The following is a 19,662-nucleotide window of genomic DNA, read 5'->3' as shown; positions in this document are numbered from 1 at the left end:
TGCTCCATTCATTATAAAGTAGTGTAATGCTGCAGCTCACAATGAGCAAAATCACAGGAGATCTGCTGGTGCAATTGACAAAACACAAAAGATCCCAGAAAAGGACGTCAGCACTGAACTCACACATTCAATTGGCAGACAATTTAGTCAAATGCATACTTATCCTCTAGTACAGAGGTTCTCAAACTTTACTTATTGCGTACCCCCTTCCAGATCTACCAGCTGCTTGTGTAACCCTACCAGCATACAGGTTTTAGACTGAACAGTTGCTGGGCAACTGAAACCACGCTGCAGCGTATGGTGATTGGAGGTGAGGGCTCTGTACCTCATCGTCTCTGTGTATCTGCGTTCTCATTGGTACATCTTGAAGTAAATTAACTACTTTAATATAACAAATTTCCAGAGTTTTAAAGCTTTATCTGAGTAGTCTATTATAAAAATGCAATAAATAAATAAATAAAATAACATAGAAAAATAGGAGCAGGAGTAGGCCATTCGGCCCTTCTCCACCATTCAATATGATCATCACAGAATCACAGAATCCCTACAGTGCAGATAGAGGCCATTTCGGCCCATCGAGCCTGCACCGACACATATCCCACCCTATCCCCGTAACCCCACGTATTTAATCCCCTAACACTAAGGGTCAATTTATCATAGCCAAATCAACCTAACCCGCACATCTTTGGACTGTGGGAGGAAACCGGAGCACCCGGAGGAAACCCACGCAAACACAGGGAGAATGTGCAAACTCCACACAGACAGTCGCCCGAGGCCAGATTTGAACCCGGGTCCCTGGCGCTGAGGCAACAGTGCTAACCACTATGCCACCGTGCCATGGCTGATCCTCTATCGCAATACCATATTCCTGCTTGCTCCCCATACCCCTTGATGCCTTTTGTGTCTAGAAATCTAGCTATCTCCTTCTTAAATATATTCAGTGACTTGGCCTCCACAGCCTTCTGTGGTAGAGAATTCCACAGATTCACCACCCTCAGTGAAGAAATTTCTCCTCATCTCAGTCCTAAATGTCCTACCCCATACCCTGAGACTGTGACCCCTTGTTCTAGACCCCCAGCCAGGGGAAACATCCTCCCTGCATCCAGTCTGTCTAGCCCTGTCAGAATTTTATATGTTTCAATGAGATCCCCTCTCATTCTTCTAAACTCTAGTGAATACAGGCCTAGTCGACCCAATCTCTCCTCATACGACAGTCCTGCCATCCCAGGAATCAGTCTGGTGAACCTTCGCTGCACTCCCTCTATGGCAAGGATATCCTTTCTTAGGTAAGGAGACCAAAACTGCACACAGTGCTCCAGGTGTGGTCTCACCAAGGCCCTGTATAACTGTAGTAAGACATCCTTGCTCCTGTACTCAAATCCTCTTGCAATGAAGGCCAACATACCATCTATATTGCGTTTGCGTGGGTTTTCTCCGGGTGCTCCGGTTTCCTCCCACAGTCCAAAGATGTGCGGGTTAGGTTGAATGGCCATGATAAAAAAAAAAAATTGGCCCTTAGTGTTAGGGGGGATTAAATACATGGGGTTACTGTGCTAGGGTTTGGATGATCAGCCATGATCTCGTTGAATGGCGGAGCAGGCTCGAAGGGCCGAATGGCCTACTCCTGCTCCTATCTTCTATGCTTCTATGTTTCTATATATATATATATAAAAGGATACATGTCTGTCTGTCATTCCGTCTGTCTGTCTGTATTGAATTAACTCGAAAGTTATAGAGCGTACCTACACGTGTGTTACGTCGAACGAAAGCTGACAATTCCAGAACCGTCCTAAGCGTATTTACGTTGCGGCCGGACAAAAATTGCGCCCGCGGTATCCAAAAAACGTTCAACATTCCGCTCATTATCTGCTCATTAGCATCGAGTGACGTCGAGGTCGACCAATCGTACGGCGGGTTCCTGGCGCGTGCGGCCGGGCCCTCCTACGGTCGAGTGACGGGACGATTGACCAATCCTACGCTTCGGTGACCTGGCGGTCCACCAATCGGTGCCTGTGTGGGCGGGCCTTATCGTTCTGAACTGAGGTGAGTCGCCACCATCTTGATTCCAAACTTTTCCTTTCTTTTTCCCGCTTTCTGCGTGTTTCTTTTCAAATCCACATTTCCAGCAAAAAAAAAGTTGCTTTTAAAAGACAAATTGTTTTTTAAAAAAGTTAATTAATTTGTAAATCTTTTGTCTAACCTCTATAATTTTCCTACCTTTCACCGTTTTTCCAGGCCTCAAAGCCTGGCCGTCTGTTGACCAGCCACGCCCGAGCTAGGCGCCTCCCGTCGCGATCTTTGTGAAGGCTGGAGGGGGCGACCCTGAGCCGAGCGTCGCCACCGCCGCCATCTTAGTAAAGGCGGGCGGAGTGGGAGTCAGCATCAGCGTCATCTTCTGCCCGGAGCGCGGTTGCGTCTCTCTGGTCTTGAAGCCGGCTCGGGCGGGGACATCAGGAGATCGCGGGGGCGGGACATCGGGGGGGGGGGGGGCGGGAGATCGGGGGGGCGGGACATTGGGAGGCGGCACATCAGGACATCGGGGGGCGGGACATCGGGGGGCGGGAGATGGGAGACGGGGGGCGGGACTCCCTCCCCCCCCTTCCCTCCCCCCCTTCTCCTCCTCTCCCCCCTTCTCCTCCTCCCCCCCTCCTCCCCTCTCCCCTCCCTCCTTCCCCCCTCCTCTCCCCCCTCCCTCCTTCCCCCCTCCTCCCCTCCCTCCTTCCCCCCTCCTCCCCTCCCTCCTTCCCCCCTCCTCCCCTCCCTCCTTCCCCCCTCCTCCCCTCCCTCCTTCCCCCCTCCTCCCCTCCCTCCTTCCCCCCTCCCCCCCCTCCCTCCTTCCCCCCTCCTCCCCTCCCTCCTTCCCCCCTCCCCCCTCCCTCCTTCCCCCCTCCTCTCCCCCCCTCCCTCCTTCCCCCCTCCTCTCCCCCCCTCCCCCCTTCTCCTCCTCCCCCCCTCCCCCCTTCTCCTCCTCCCCCCCTCCCCCCTTCTCCTCCTCCCCTCTCCCCTCCCTCCTTCTCCTCCTCCCCTCTCCCCTCCCTCCTTCTCTCCCCCCCCTCCCCTCCCTCCTTCCACCCTCCTTCCCCCCCTCCTCTCCCCCTCCCCTCCTCTCCCCTCCCTCCTTCCCCCCCTCCTCTCCCCTCCCTCCTTCCCCCCTCCTCTCCCCCCCTCCCTCCTTCCCCCCTCCTCTCCCCCCCTCCCTCCTTCCCCCCTCCTCTCCCCCCCTCCCTCCTTCCCCCCTCTCCTTCCCCCCTCTCCCTCCTTCCCCCCCTCTCCCCTCCCTCCTTCCCCCCTCCCTCCTTCCCCCCTCCCTCCTCCCCCTCCTTCCCCCCTCCTCTTCCCCCCTCCTCTCCCCCCCCCTCCCTCCTTCCCCCTCCCTCCCCTCCCTCCTCTCCTCCCTCCTTCCCCCCCTCCTCTCCCTCCTCTCCTCCCTCCTTCCCCCCCTCCTCTCCCCCCTCCCCCCTTCCCCCCCTCCTCTCCCCCCTCCCCTCCCTCCTCTCCCCCCTCCCCTCCCTCCTTCCCCCCCCTCCCCCCCTCCTCCCTCCCCTCCCTCCTCTCCCCCCTCCCCTCCCTCCTTCCCCCCCCTCCCCCCCTCCCCTCCCCCCTTCCCCCCCCTCCTTCCCCCCCCTCCCTCCTTCCCCCCTCCCCTCCCTCCTTCCCCCCCTCCCTCCTCTCCCCCCTCCCCTCCCTCCTTCCCCCCCCTCCCCCCCCTCCTCTCCCCCCCTCCCTCCTTCCCCCCTCCTCTCCCCCCCTCCCTCCTTCCCCCCTCCTCTCCCCCCCTCCCTCCTTCCCCCCTCTCCTTCCCCCCTCTCCCTCCTTCCCCCCCTCTCCCCTCCCTCCTTCCCCCCTCCCTCCTTCCCCCCTCCCTCCTCCCCCTCCTTCCCCCCTCCTCTTCCCCCCTCCTCTCCCCCCCCCTCCCTCCTTCCCCCTCCCTCCCCTCCCTCCTCTCCTCCCTCCTTCCCCCCCTCCTCTCCCCCCTCCCCCCTTCCCCCCCTCCTCTCCCCCCTCCCCTCCCTCCTCTCCCCCCTCCCCTCCCTCCTTCCCCCCCCTCCCCCCCTCCTCCCTCCCCTCCCTCCTCTCCCCCCTCCCCTCCCTCCTTCCCCCCCCTCCCCTCCCCCCTTCCCCCCCCTCCCCTCCCCCCTTCCCCCCCCTCCTCCCCTCCCTCCTCTCCCCCCTCCCTCCTTCCCCCCTCCCCTCCCTCCTTCCCCCCCTCCTCTCCCCCCTCCCCTCCCTCCTTCCCCCCCCTCCCCTCCCTCCTCTCCCCCCTCCCCTCCCTCCTTCCCCCCCTCCCTCCTCTCCCCCCTCCCCTCCCTCCTTCCCCCCCATCTCCTTCCCCCCCTTCCCTCCCCCCCTCCCTCCTTCCCCCCCTCCCCTCCCTCCTTCCCCCCTCCCCCTCCTTCCCCTCCCCTCCTTCCCCTCCCCTCCCTCCCTCCTTCCTTCCCCCCCTCCCCTCCCTCCTTCCCCCCCTCCCCTCCCTCCTTCCCCCCCTCCCCTCTCCCTCCTTCCCCCCCCCTCCTTCCCCCCCCCTCCTTCCCCCTCCCCCCCCCTCCTTCCCCCCTCCCCTCTCCTCCTTCCCCCCTCCCCGCCCCCTCCCTCCTTCCCCCCTCCCCCCCTTCCCCCCCTCCCCCTTCCCCCCCTCCCCCATCCCCCCCTCCCCCAGTCGCTGTCTCTCTTCCCCCCAGTCACGCTCTCTCTTCCCCCCCCAGTCGCGCGCTCTCTCTCTCTTCCAACAACAACATGCCCTCGAAAAAGCCTCAGCACCGCCGGGCACTCCAGCTAGTAATTAATATATAGAATCCACTAATAGGCAATTTCTCCCGCGTACCCCCAGAGATGTCTTGCGTACCAGTTTGAGAACCCCTCCTCTAGTAGTATACAAATTATGTCAATTCAACTGAAGCTCTTCCACGGATTCCATTATATTGTGCATATATTGGTTAAATTGGCCTACTCACTGAGCGTAGGCAATTTCATTGTGACTCAGAGGAGAGTGCCATTCTACACATACAGCAGCATCACTACCCCTGTTTTTTATGAATCAGTAACTGCCATTGATAATGATCCAAATTTTTGTTTATTGAGACTCCTGCTGGAGGTTAAAGGTCCACAATGTTCACCCAGAATGACCCTGAATAAATATCACAAGTGGAAAAGTATTCTGATGTAGCAATTGAGGGAGCTGCCCACATATCTCACTGGGTCAACAGAGACCTCAAAAAGAGCAGGGAAGATGAGATTCTACAATGAATTTGGGTGTGATAAGAGACAGAGCTTGCGAGAGCAAGCAAGAGAGGAATGAAGAGAGTTGAAAACATTACACAAGTGGGAGGAAGAAGACTAATTCACTCCCTCTTTCCAGTATGCTAATTAGGGGCTGAATATGAATTCACCCTTCTGAAAATTGGGAACGTCAAAGAAGAATAGTGGGGGTGCACAGGCCATTTTCTGCACCTGTGACCAAATTCATAGCATCAGCTGCACTGATCAAGCCACCCAATACAGTACAATCTTTCAGTGGAGAAAACTAGACATTTTCCTTTTCAGGTTTTCAATAAAAGGAATCAAAATACATTTATTTAAAATGATCCTACAATTTGATTTCTTATTTCAGAACAGCTTAATAAAACAAAGTCCTTAAGTAAATCATGTAAAGAAAAGAAAAACAAGAAAGTGGCATTTTAAAATATTAACAAAAAATAGCAATGGTGATTGAACATTTTGGAGCACACTATTCATTCCCATTGTTGTTGGTAACCATGGCTCCGATATTAATATGATGAAGGCGGCTTCCATGCATGGGGGGAAACCCGGAAATCAACTGAGTGGGTCGGAATCTGTGATTTCAACTCAATTGTACCAATTAATTTTGACTTCTGGGTTTCACACCTCCAAGCTGCGCAGCGGACATGATACGCACCTGCATGATGCGATTTCAGCTCTATAAATATATAAGTTGTTGTTACAAATTGTTGTATTTAAAGAGACAGTGCACAAATGAAAATTGGAGGTGTTCAGGATGGATGGTGGACATAGAGCAAGGGCAGCACCCAGATTTAATGATGCATCGCTGGAATTACTGCTGGGTGCGGTCAGGAGGAGGGACAGACTTTTCCTCAGGTATGGGAGGAAGAAACCTGCTGCTCTCACCGAGAAGGCGTGGTTGGGGTGGCTGAGTGGTGAGCAGCAGGAACGTTGTCCCATGCCATGGATGCAATGTAGGAAAGCGATTTAATGACCTAACCAGGTCAGGAAAAGGGAGTACATTTGCTGATTCAACTACATCCTGTGCTTTAAGCACTCCTGTGGCACCCCCCCCCACTTAAACTCTTGTCTTGCTAAGTGTTCTCCATCACATCACTCCTCACACCCATTCAATTTTAAGCAGCATCTAGCCTTCACTTTCTATGCACTTCATCACCTCCCCATTTAAACATCCTCCGTTGACACTCACCCCAATCCTGATGCAATGGGATGCACGTGTCTCATAGTCACACTCACCGAATCCATCGGGTGAATACCTCACCCTCACTCACTCACTCACTCAGAGGTTTGTTTTTTCGCCCCTTGTAGAAGAGAGTGCAAAATGCAAAGGAGGGGGACAGGACTGGAGGTGGGCCACCACAAATAATACAGCTCACAGATGCAGAGGAGGACACCCTGGAGATAATTGGCACATCTGCGTCCCTCTCAGTCGGAGCTGGAGGTACAGGAGCTCGCAGATAGCTGGTGACAGAATGACAAATATTTCTGCCACACATATGCTGGCTTTATTTCATCAATGAGTGAACTATGAGAAGACGGAGTACGGTAATTGTCAGGATTGTGACTTTGCCACAATTAAATCATAACCTTTTCTTTCGTCTTCCAGGGTCTTTACGCATACAGCAAGTGTCGCAGGTCATCCATGAGAATGATTCCTCAGAGGACCTCGCTCCTTCTGAGGGTGCACTATCACAGCACATACAGCAGCAATGCACCAGCACAAGTACTCACACTTCGGTGGGTCCAGTTAGACAGTTAGTTGAGTTTTCACCTGGGGATTCATACCTCACAAGTGAGCATGACCAGACACTGATGGCAGGGAAAGCTGTGCAGTGTCCTCGTTGTGGGGTGGGGGGGGGCAATCCTCTCCAAGCTCTCTGGACACAGATGCTGAACCCTGTGGGCTATTGCTGAGGAGAATGCTAGAGGTGCATCAGCAACTTAGTGAGGTACTGCCAGACGAGCCACACACACTCTACACAATAGAGGAGAGGATGGAGGAGATAACTCAATCGCTAGTGGATTGGTGATGCAGCGAATTGCGAGAATGCCTGCCATGGAGAGAGAGGCTGCCTCCATGGAGCTTCAAGCAAGGCTTCAATGAGTCTATGCAGGCCATGACCACAGCCATGCAGACTTTGGATGCCAACTTGTCTGCCACCTTAAACTGGATGACAGCTACCTTATCCGTGGCCTTGCAATGCATCACTGATCTGCACCAAGCTCTCTCCAGTAGACAGGTAGGAGTGATGTGGCACTGACCCAGGAGAGGGATGATGGTGAAAGGGGACATTCTTCTCACCTGTTGCCCTCCCCCCACCCCCAGCCAGTACCCGACATGCTGTCTCATCTCTTGATGGCCAAGTCTACCCCTCACATGTGCAGGTGGAGCAGTCTTTTGCAGGGCCCTTAGGAGCTCAAAAATCCAGATAGCACAGGCCACAAGCATTTCAGCAATCAGAATAGGGATCTGAGCAGCCTGCCTCTACCTCTGCTGAAGCCACATGGGATGCACCACGTAGAAGCAGTAGGAAGCGCAAGTTAAAGAAATTGTAATTCACCAAGGGTATGCACATGGCTGTTTGACAAATGTTATGTTGTTAAGTTTCCTTTTTTTATATAATGCCATGTAAAATTTAATGATTTGGACCACTTCCACTTCTTGCCCATTATTGCATCCCGAGGGCCAACTCGCCCTTTCACTTGTTTCACGATGAATGCCAATACATGCCGGGACCCATTGGGCGGATGTGCAATGAGTGGATGAGCGGTTGAAGGACTGTTTACTGCAAAAGGAAGGGAGGGTTGGTGGTGCTGGGAGCGGACCGCTGGATTTCATTTGTTATGCTTCACACTAGGTGAACCTTCGCAATAGTAGGGCATCCCTTATAGCAATGAAAGCGGCTGGTCTGGAGATGGGTGCCCCATCTTCATCCTCCTGCTGCTGTTCCTCCTCCATGTTCTCATCATCCGAAGATGAGTGATGAGCCTCTTCGTCCTCCTCCACCTGCAATCCTCGCTGCTATGCAATATTGTGCAGGATGCAGCACACCACTACCAATCTGGACACCTTGGCTGGCAAGTACTGAAGGGCGCCTCCAGACCTATCTAGGTACCTGAAGTGCATCTTCAAATTTCCAATGTATTGCTCGGTGTTCATGTGGCTCTCGTTATAGCGCTCGTGCGGCTCATTGGTGGGGTTTCTCACTGGTGTCATGAGCCAAGTATGAATTGGGTATCCCTTGTCTCCTATGATCCAGCCCTTAAGTCTGTTTCCTGGATCGAAAAGGTCTGGGATGTTGGACTGCCTCAGTGTGAAGGCATCATGACAGCTCCTAGGGAATCTGGCGCAGACCTGCACTAATCTCTTCCTGTGGCTACTCACCAGCTGCACACGGATGGAAGAATAGCCCTTGTGCTTTATAAAAATTCTTGGTTGTTATGGTGGTGCTCGGATTGTCACTTGTGTGCAGTTGGGGAATCCAGACAGAGAGACGAATCCCAGTTCCTGCTCATTCTGGCTATTGTCATCACAGGGGAAATGTACTTAATTGTTGGCCCTGGCAAGCAATCCATCAGTGACCAGCCTTATGTATGAATGTGCAGCCAACACTGGAAGATCCTGGATATGTCGCCAGTAGCACCTTGAAAGGATTCGGAGGGAAAAAAGTTGAGGGCAGTGGGTCATTTTCACATCCACTGGTAACGCGTGGCCACCAGGGAGCAGGTCTTCCTGTAGGAGGCTGCAAATATCTGCCACCACCTGATGTGACAACCTCAGCCTGTGGAAGCACTGCTCTTCTGAGAGGTCAAGGAGGCTGAGCCTCTCTCTGTGAACCCTGTGACATGGGTAGTACCTCTTGCGACCTTGGCTCCTCCCCTGCGCGGCTCCCTCCCGTAGCATGAGCTGATCTCACCACAGCACATCGTCGTTGCCATGGATAGTGCTGGTCTTCCTATTCTGATGTCAAACACATCCTAAGCGCCTCCCATCCTGATGTTGTCAATTTGAAATTCTCAAACGTTGAAAAAAGCTATATCTACACAAGCACTCTCTGTCAAACATTTGCCAGAGGGAATTGAGACAGCAGCTGCAATAACTGAGGTTTTATTCAGATGGGATTATATACCCACATGAACTGCTGCCCAAACTCGCCTCCGTTTCCCTGGTCAGTTTCCCAAGCTCCGGGCAACCCATGCTGCTGAAGTAAAATTTGGAGCCAAGTTAAAAACAATTTAAAAATAACTCATTAAAGTCTCTTAAGGACGTTAATTGCACCAATAGGTACCCACCCACATCCAATTAGGAAATCCCCAAGTAGCTTTCTCGCTGGCATCCAAACACGCCTCCATTAAACCCAGAAGTGGGCGTGTTGGAGCTGGGTTGCGTTCCCGCTCTAAAAATCAAAACTTTTACCCCCACCCGCTCCCAACCCACGTGTTCTTGGGGGGGGGGGTTAAAATTAACTCCCTCCATCTCTCACTGGTCTTTTTATTCCTATTTCTTTCCCCCTTCAGGTCCCCAAATGCTGTCACTTGCCACCACAGTTCCTCCTTCAATTACAAGAGCAAAACAGTCTGGATTATGGACCTCTCTATACCAACAGTCAACACAGTTGCATGAGCACTCACCATCTTAACAGTCACTGCTACTTGTAAAGTAGTGCTGGTCTGCAGTTCTTCATCCATTCTCCAAATTGAAATATATGCATTACAGAGAAATGCTCCATCTTGTGGCTCAACCAAGAACTGGTGGAACTCACCCAATCAGTGCAATCTCAGCTGATACCAGAAGTGGGTCGTTCGGCCTGACTGCCTGCCTCTCTTCCGCGGCTACATTTGCACCCGGGTGGCCCTGGAGATGGAGCACGCGGTGTCCACCAGCACGCTCTAGGCCTTCCATGACCGGTGGGCACCGGAGGGACTGGAGTGCATCATCACCCCCGGGAACAAAATTTAAATTTGATTGGTTAAGGTTCCTTTTAATTTGTTTTAAGTTACAGTCCTTATTGTTTGTGCCCCTTTAAAAAGGAGGTACATAGTTGACTTTTAATAGGCAATTGCCTATGATAAAGAGTCAACTGATACTAGATGTAGAATTTTAATTTGTTAAGTTTCCTTTAAACTTTTTTGTTAAGTTAAAGTTTTTACTGGTTGTGCCCCTTTAAAAAGGGGCACGTGTTTGACTTTAAATAGGCAATTGCCAGCAATAAGAGTCAGCTGATACCAGAAGTCAGGCTTATTGCTCTTCAAACATAATAGCTACTGAGGTTAGTGTTCTAATTTTACTGACCATATATGATGTACACAATCTAAAGAGCAGCCTATAAACAAGAAAACCTAAAACATTTTGTTTACCTGCGCATCTGCAAGTGCTGGCTGGTTGGTCCTTGATGGCTGTTTGGTCCGAGGCCCTTTAAGTGGCCTTTTGGCAGACAGTACTTTCTGTTTGGGAACCATTTTACTGCCACCTGTTGCAGTGGAATAAAACCGTCTCCTTATGTTTGCAAACTGTATATAGTGTAGAGATTGGTGATGTACCATTCGCACACAAACTGTCTCTTTCCGTGTTATATAGCATGGTGCCAACTGATGGTCTGGTGATCTTCCATCTTGGCTTTTCAATGGGCTGCACATAGCATTTTTCCGATAATAGCTATGTAGCCTGATCCTGGGCAGCTGAACGTATCCAAGAGGGGATCTCAAACAGAAAGTTCTTTCTATTAAGTATGGAGATTGTTCCAAGAGACTGAGCAATCTCACAGCCATGGTTAATGGATGATCAATCTAAAGGGAGAAAAATATAGATTTTTTTTCAATCACAATGGAACAAGGTGTTATTGTTTCTTATCGCTTCCCTCACATAAGATCTAATCACTCATCTGTGTTTAAAAAGTAAAATCCTCTTCAAAGTAGGAGACTAGTCACAAATTGAACAGACATTTCTGTTACTGATGCAAATCAATAAATTCCTCTGAATTGCTGAGTACAAAATTATCACCAGATGCATTAAATATACATAAGGCTTCAAAAGCACTGTAAACTGTCCGTCTTTCTCTATATCAATGTGTACGTAACCATGTCAAATAAAAATATTTCATTTGGATATTTACCTTTTTTGTAGGTGATGCAAAGTAAAATTCTGGTATTATAAATACAATCCTTATTCTCAGTGCCACTGGTTTATGACGATGAAATAAGTCAAATTCAAATTTTATTACGAGATTCCAGGATTCTCACCATTTTCCCATGAAAACTGAAAACCAACCTCCTCGCTCATTCTGTGTAAAATATTTCTGCAGCGTCAGCCAGGTCAGTTCTTAATGTAGCATCATAATCATGGCAGTGATTCAGCTGGTGAGTGTACATCTGTATGGTTGACTATAGATTCTTTTCTACACAGAGCAGTGACAGCGTGCAACTGAAATCACATTCTCAATAAAGTTAAGATTATAGAACTGCAGTCATACTGAGTTAAGGGATAGACAAAAAAAGGGGAAAAGGACAGGGAAAACAGGGAGACAGAAAGTAACTGGAACTACAGTAGTTTCACTAGCAACTGGTACTAATCTAACTTCTTATGTAATAGAAGCTAAGTACTGTCGTAGTTGCTCTACCTTTACTATTGAAACACAACTCTCTGTTTCAGTCCAACTCCCTTTCCTTAACACTAGCTAAATAAAAAGTTTTATATAGCATTACAGAACATGACGGTTTGTACTCACCAGATAACCATAGTCGCAGTTCCCAGGATTGGTGCTGTTGGTAGTGAGTTTCCTCAATTCCTGGCAAGGCCACTGGAAGGAGCATCAGTATGGACATAAAAATAGTCACTGTCAGAAGGAAAGAAAAGCATAGACAGTTAGACAACACATCCATAGCTACAGCAAAATAAATCTAGGTCCCCACTCTAAATCCACCTCATATCTACTGATTAGAGTGACGTAGACTGTAGTCATGTAATTGCCCACACCATCCTGTCTACTAGCTGAAGGAAATGAGAAGCTCCCAGGAATTTAAAAAAAATCATATTCTAATATTTTACACACTGTCACATTTTAGGAATTTTTTGACTATGCACCAAAAGTATTTGAAATAAAGGATTCTCGGGGAAGAGTGATCATAATATGATAAAATTTCATACTAAGTTTGAGAGCGATGTGGTTAAGTCCGAAACTCGGGTCCTAAATTTAAACAAAGCCAATTACGGAAGTATGAGGAGTGAGTTGGCTAAAGTAGATTAGGAAATTAGATTAAAAGATATGATGGTAGATAAGCAATGGCAAATATTTAAAGAAATAATTTATAATTCAACGAATAAACATTCCCTTGAGGATTAAAAGCTCCACTAGAAAAGTGGTACAGCCATGGCTAACTAGAGAAGTTAAGGATAGTATATTAGATTAAAGGAAGAGGCTTACAATGTTGCCAAAAAGATCAGTAAGCCTGAGGATTGGGAGGGTTTCAAAAATCAGCAAAGGATGACCAATAAATTGATAAAGAAAGAGAAAATAGAATGAGAGTAAACTAGCAAGAAATATAAAAACAGATTGTAAGAGCCAAGAGATTAACAAAAGTAAACATGGGTCCCTTAGAGGCAGAGACAGGAGAAATTATAATGGGGAACAAGGAAATGGCAGCAACGTTAAACAAGTATTTTGTATCCGTCTTCAAAATAGAAGACAAAGAACATACCGGAAATTATAAAGAACCAAGGGTCTAATGAGAGTGAGGAACTAAAAAGTAATTAATATTAGTAAAGAAAAAGTACTGGGGAAATTAATGGGACTAAAAGCCGACAAATCCCCTGGACCTGATGGCCTACATCCTAGGGTTTTAAAAGAGGTGGCTACAGAGATAGTGGATGCATTGGTTCTGATCTTCCAGAATTCCCTAGATTCTAGAACGGTCGCCATGGATTGGAAGGTAGCAAATGTAACCCTGCTATTCAAGAAAGGAGGAAGAGAGAAAACAGGGAACTATAGGCCAATTAGCCTGACATCAGGTGTAGGGAAAATGTTAGAATCTATTATTAAAGGCATGGTAACATGGAACATCACAATATGATTAGGCAGAGTCAACACGATTTTATGAAATGGAAATCATGATTGACAAATCTATTAGGGTTTTTGAGGGTGTAACTAGCAAGGTAGATAAGGGGGAACCAGTGGATGTAGTATATTTGGATTTTCAGAAGGCATTCCATAAGGTGCCACACAAGAGGTTGTTACACAAGATTAGGGCTCATGGGATTGGCGTAATATATTAGCATTGATTTGAGGATTAGTTAATGGACAGAAAACAGAGAGTAGGAGTACAATAGCAAGCTTCATCAACTCTTGAACACTAACGCCCCTCCGGAAACTTCTTCCCCTTCACTTTCCTCTGACCCCCCTTCTCCCAATCTCACCCCCTGCCGCGTTTTCACTATCCCTTCTGACCCCGAACGATCAGTCCTCAGCAAAGGCCTGAGCTTCGTCCCCTTACGCCCCCACCTCAATGAATTTCGAGCTCAGCACGATGCTGAACTCTTTTTCCACCGCCATCGCCTCCGTGCCCACTTCTTTGGCCAGGAGTCTTCCCCCCGCATGGCTGACCCTTTCTCCCGCTTTCAGAATTCTCGTTCTACCTGGACCCCTCCCTCTGGCCTCTTAGATCTTTTCATTGCAAACTGCCGCCGTGACATCGGCCATCTCCATTTCTCTGCTCCCCTCACTCACTCCAACCTACCTCCCTCTGAACTCTGAACTTGCAGCACTCTATTTTCTCAGATCCAACCCCGACATTGTCATTAAACCTGCTGACAAGGGTGGTGCTGTTGTTGTTTGGCGAACGGACCTCTACCTAGCGGAAGCTGAACGGCAACTCTCCGACATCTCCTCCTACCTCCACCTGGACCATGACCCCACTACCGAACATCAAACCACCGTTTCCAAGACTGTCACTGACCTCATCTCCTCTGGAGATCTTCCCCCCACAGCCGCCAACCTCATAGTTCCCCAACCCCGCACAGCCCGCTTCTACCTCCTTCCCAAGATCCACAAACAGGACTACCCTGGTAGACCCATCGTTTCAGCCTGATCTTGCCCCACGGAACTTATCTCTTCCTATCTCAACTCTATTATTTCTCCCCTTGTCCAGTCTCTTCCCACCTACATCCGTGACTCTTCCGACGCCCTCCGCCACTTTAACAGTTTCCAGTATCCCGTCCCCCGTCGCCTCCTTTTCACTATGGACGTCCAATCCCTCTACATCTCCATCCCCCACCAGGATGGCTTGAGGGCGCTCTGGCTTCTTCCTTGAACAGAGACCCAACCAGTCCCCATCCACCACCATCCTCCTTCGCCTGGCTGAACTTGTTCTCACATTGAACAACTTCTCCTTTGACTCCACTCATTTCCTCCAAATCAAAGGTGTTGCTATGGGTACCCGCATGGGTCCTAGCTATGCCTGCCTTTTCGTGGGATATGTGGAACACTCTTTGTTCCAGTCCTACTCGGGCCCCCTCCCTCACCTCTTTTTCCGGTACATTGATGACTGTATCAGTGCCATCTCCTGCTCTCGCCCTGAACTAGAAAATTTCATTCACTTTGCCTCCAATTTCCACCCTTCCCTCACCTTCACATGGTCCATCTCCGACTCTTCCCTTCCCTTCCTCGACTTCTCTGGGGATAGGTTATTGACTAACATTCACTACAAGCCCACTGACTCCCACAGCTACCTGGACTATACTTCCTCCCACCCCGCCTCCTGTAAGGACTCTATTCCATTCTCCCAGTTTCTCCGTCTCCGCCGCATCTGCTCCGACGATGCCACCTTCCATACGAGTGCTTCCGACATGTCTTCCTTTTTCCTCAACCGAGGATTCCCCTTTACTGTGGTTGACATGGCCCTTGACCGTGTCCGTTCTATCTCCCGCACTTCTGCCCTCACCCCTGCCCCTCCCTCCCGGAACCACGATAGAGTTCCTCTTGTCCTCACCTTACACCCTACCAGCCTCCACATTCAACGGATCATCCTCCGCCATTTCCGCTACCTCCAGCGTGATCCCACCACCAAATGCATCTTCCCCATACCTCCCCTTTCAGCATTCCGTAGAGACCGCTCCCTCTGCGACACCCTAGTCCACTCCTCTACCACCCCCAGCACCCCTTCCTCTTTGCCCGGCACCTTCCCATGCAAGCGCAGGAGATGCAACACATGCCCTTATACCTCCCCCCTTCCCACTGTCCAGGGCCCCAAACACCCCTTCCAGGTGAAACAGCGATTTACTTGTACTTCCTGCAATCTAGTATACTGTATTTACTGCTCACGATGCGGTCTCCTCTACATTGGGGAGACCAAACACAGATTGGGTGACCGCTTTGCAGAACACCACCGTTCAGTCCGTAAGGGGGACCCCGAGCTCCCGGTGGCCTGTCACTTTAATTCGCCGCTCCATTCCCACTCAGACCTCACCGTCCTCGGCCTCTTGCACTGTTCCACGGAAGCTCAGCGTAAGCTCGAGGAACAGCACCTCATCTTTCGATTAGGCACTCTACAGCCCTCTGGACTCAACATCGAGTTCAACAATTTCAGATCATAACCTCGGCCCCTATCACACATATATATATTTTTTTTCTTCTTCTTTCCCACATTGCAGCAGTCCTTTATTCTGCCAGCACAATTCACACCCCATCTTGAGCCATCCTTTGTTTCTTAACTTGTCCCATTACCACCTCCTCTCGCCTTGAATATCTCTTAATCGCTCCTGCTTTCTATCCTATCACTGGCCTTCCCTTTTATTCTTTCATCCCCTCCCCCTTTTCCCAGTCCCTAAACCTGCTTTCCATTTCCTGCTTTTTTCCAGATCTGACGAAAGGTCATCGACCTGAAATGTTAACTTTGTTTCTCTCTCCATGGATGCTGCCCTGGCCTGCTGAGTTTTTCCAGCACTTTCTGTTGTTATTTTAGAGAGTAGGAGTAAACGGGTCATTTTCAGGGTGGCAGAGTGTAACTAGTGGAGTGCCACAATGATCAGTGCATGGGTCTCTGCTATTTACAATCTATAGTAATGACTTAGATAAGGGGACCAAGTGTAATATATACAAGTTTGCTAATGATACAAAGCTAGGTGGGAAAGTAAGCTGTGAAGAGGGGCAAAGAGGCTGCAAAATGATATAGATAGGTTAAGTACGATAGCAAAATACTGCGGATGTTGGAAATCCGAAATAACAACAGAAAATGCTGGAAAAACTCAGCAGGTCAGGCAACATCCATGGACAGAAATTTGAGTTGACGTTTCGGGTCGACCCCTTCTTCAAAACTGGAAGGAAAAGATAGATCAGAGGCAGGGCTGCGATCGGACAAAAGAATAAAAGAAACAAAAGAAGTAAAAAAGAGACAATAAAAGGTGTTAGAAGCTAGACGAGATGGTAATAGGCTGAGATTGGGTGTAAAGTGTACTGGCAGGGCAAGGGATAGCTGCCAGGTGTGAGAGCGAAACAAAAGGAAAGGGGGGGGGGGGAAAGAGTGGAAAAATTACAAGAAAAAATGAAATGGGGGCCGAGGTTATGATCTGAAATTGTTGAACTCGATATTGAGTCCGGAAGGCTGCAGAGTGCCTAATCGGAAGATGAGGTGCTGTTCCTCGAGTTTACGTTGAGCTTCCGTGGAACAATACAAGAGGCCAAGGACGGTGAGGTCCGAGTGGGAATGGAGCGTTGAATTAAAATGACAGGCGACCGGAAGCTCGGGGTCACCCTTACGGACTGAACGGAGGTGTTCCGCAAAGCGGTCACCCAATCTGCGTTTGGTCTCCCCAATGTAGAGGAGACCGCATCGTGAGCAGCGAATACAGTATACTAGATTGCGAGAAGTACAAGTAAATCGCTGTTTCACCTGGAAGGGGTGTTTGGGGCCCTGGACAGTGGGAAGGGGGGGGAGGTATAGGGGCAGGTGTTACATCTCCTCCGCTTTTTTTCTTGTAATTTTTCCACTCCTTTCCCCCCCCCCCCCCTTCCTTTTGTTTCGCTCTCACACCTGGCAGCTATCCCTTGCCCTGCCAGTACACTTTACACCCAATCTCAGCCTATTACCATCTCGTCTAGCTTCTAACACCTTTTATTGTCTCTTTTTTACTTCTTTTGTTTCTTTTATTCTTTTGTCCGATCGCAGCCCTGCCTCTGATCTATCTTTTCCTTCCAGTTTTGAAGAAGGGGTCGACCCGAAACGTCAACTCAAATTTCTGTCCATGGATGTTGCCTGACCTGCTGAGTTTTTCCAGCATTTTCTGTTGTTATTTTAGATAGGTTAAGTGATTGGGCAAGAAAGTGACAGATGGAGTATAATGTGGGGAAGTGTGAAATTATCCACTTTGGTAGGAAGAATGGAAAAGCAGAATATTTTTTTTTTTTTTTTTTTAAAAAAGGTGAGAGACTAGTAAATGTTGGTATTCAGAGGGATTTGGGTATCCCTGTACACAAATCACAGAAAATTAACACGCAGGTACAGCAAGCAATTAGGAAAGCAAATAGTATGTTAACCTTTATTGTAAGGGGGTTAGAGTATAAGAGTAAGGAAGTCTTGCTACAATTGTACAGGGCTTTGGTGAGACCACACCTGAAGTACTGTGTACAGTTTTGGTCTCCTTACCTGATGAAGGATATATTTGACTTACAGCGGGTGCAACTAAGGTTCACGAGATTGATTCCTGGGATGAGAGGGTTGACCTATGAGAAGAGATTGAGTAGAATGGGCATGGACGTTTTACTACGTTAAAGGCGCTATATAAATACAAATTGTTGTTGTTGTTATGGGGTTTAGAAGAATGAGAGGTGATCTCACTGAAACACAACATTCTTAAAGGGCTTGACAGGGTAAATGCTGAGAGGCGGTTTCCCCTGGCTGGAGAGTGTAGAACTGGGGGTCATAGACTCAGAATAAGGGGTCAGCCATTTAGGACTGAGGAAAAATTTCTTCACTTAGAGGGTTGTGAATCTTTGGAATTCTCCACCCCACAGGGCTGTGGATGCTCAGTCATTAAGTATATTCAAGACTAAGGGAATCAAGGGATATGGGAATAGGGCAGGAAAGCAGAGTTGATGTAGAAGTTCAGCAATGATCTTATTGAATGGCGGAGCAGGCTCGAGGGGCCGTATGGCCTACTCCTGCTCCTATTTCTTGTGCAAGTAGTTAAAAATATTGAATAGAGTGCATCAATAGGATTTAGGACCAATTTTGTGATTAGTCTAAATCAACTGTTGATTTTCAGCCAAAGACCTCAGAGTACATTATACTACCAAAATATAGTCTCACTGGGTTCCCGTATGTAGGAAGCTCATTTAGGTTTCTTGCAAAACTTTTCCGACATACATTTGTGTGCCACTGGTTAAGTACATGCTCAGCTTTCACAATGTTACTAGATTACACTTTTGTCAGCTATTGGTACAGGAAAAAAAACTAGCATTTATATAGTACCATTATTATATAGCAACCTCAGGACATCCCAAAGCACTTCACTGCCAATATGCAGTACTTTTGAAGTGTAGACACTCTTGCAAACAGCAGCCAATTTGCGCACAGCAAGGTCCCACAAACAGCAATGAGGTAAAGGACCAGATAATCCGATGTTTGATGAGAAAGACTTGCATTTATAGAGCGCCTTTCACGACTACCGGACATCGCAAAGCGCTTTACAGCCAATGAAGTACTTTTGAATTGGAGTCACTGTTGTAATGTGGGAAACGCGGCAGCCAATTTGCGCACAGCAATGAGGGGGTGAATGTTGGCCAGAACACCGAATAGTTCCATGGGCAAAGGTGGGCAGTAATATCTCCTCTGAAAGACGGCAAGTGTGACAGTGCAGCACTCCTTCGGTAGTGCACTGAAGCGTCAGCCTGGGTTGTGGGTTCGCTGACTCGAGAGGCGACAGTACTCCCACCGAGCCAATGAGTTGGCCCAGGCGAGCCCGAGTCCTGCCGCGCACGCGCAGAGGGTCCTCTTTTTATTTGAACCAAAATTTAAAATTTAAACCAGATGAACTGTAAATAAACAAAAGTTCAACTAAACCTTAATAAATCAAATTAAAATTTGGTGTTCCAAATTGACGATGCACTCCAGCCCCCGCGGCGCCCAACGGTCGCGGAAATACTCAAGCGTAACGCGCAGAGGGTCAGAGGTCAACGATCCGGCGGCCCCATTCCAGAGTTCTGCGACGGATCCTGGGCAAGCGCACAACCGCCCCGCAGACTCAGCAGCACCTTTCACAATTCTCGCACCTTAATAGCTAGACTCTTCCTCAGATCCCGCCGCCATCCTCGTGCCGTCCGCCCGCCCAGAAACCGCTATCTCCAGCCCCGCGTGCACTGGCCGTTGAGTTCGAGCCCGAGCTCGCATCGCCCGTTGCCAAGAACACACCCCCGA

At 49.2% G+C, this 19,662-nt stretch overlaps 1 protein-coding gene across 4 annotated transcripts in view; it reads right to left on the bottom strand.

Moving 5' to 3' along the window:
• Positions 1–19,640, bottom strand: part of rmnd1 (required for meiotic nuclear division 1 homolog) — a 139,680-nt gene extending 120,040 nt beyond the window's left edge. For 3 of the 4 annotated variants that reach the window (XM_085981828.1, XM_085981830.1, XM_085981831.1), the window contains exons 1-3: positions 19,518–19,640; positions 11,985–12,092; positions 10,618–11,046 (exon numbers count right to left, since the gene is read on the bottom strand). In XM_085981828.1, coding sequence (XP_085837954.1) covers positions 10,618–11,028 — 411 coding nt within the window. In that variant the 5' untranslated portion in view covers positions 11,029–11,046; positions 11,985–12,092; positions 19,518–19,640. Of the gene's footprint in view, positions 1–10,617; positions 11,047–11,984; positions 12,093–17,892; positions 17,970–19,517 lie in introns of all 4 variants that reach the window. The other variant, XM_085981829.1, reaches the window with a different exon arrangement.
• Positions 19,641–19,662: the final 22 nt, after the last annotated feature.

Source organism: Somniosus microcephalus, chromosome 3, assembly GCF_052327205.1.
Source record: "Somniosus microcephalus isolate GS21.2 chromosome 3, FLI_Smic_1.0, whole genome shotgun sequence".
Classification (NCBI taxonomy): domain Eukaryota; kingdom Metazoa; phylum Chordata; class Chondrichthyes; order Squaliformes; family Somniosidae; genus Somniosus; species Somniosus microcephalus.
Note: the sequence above shows the minus strand (reverse complement) of the source record. Positions and strands in the feature narration are given on the sequence as shown.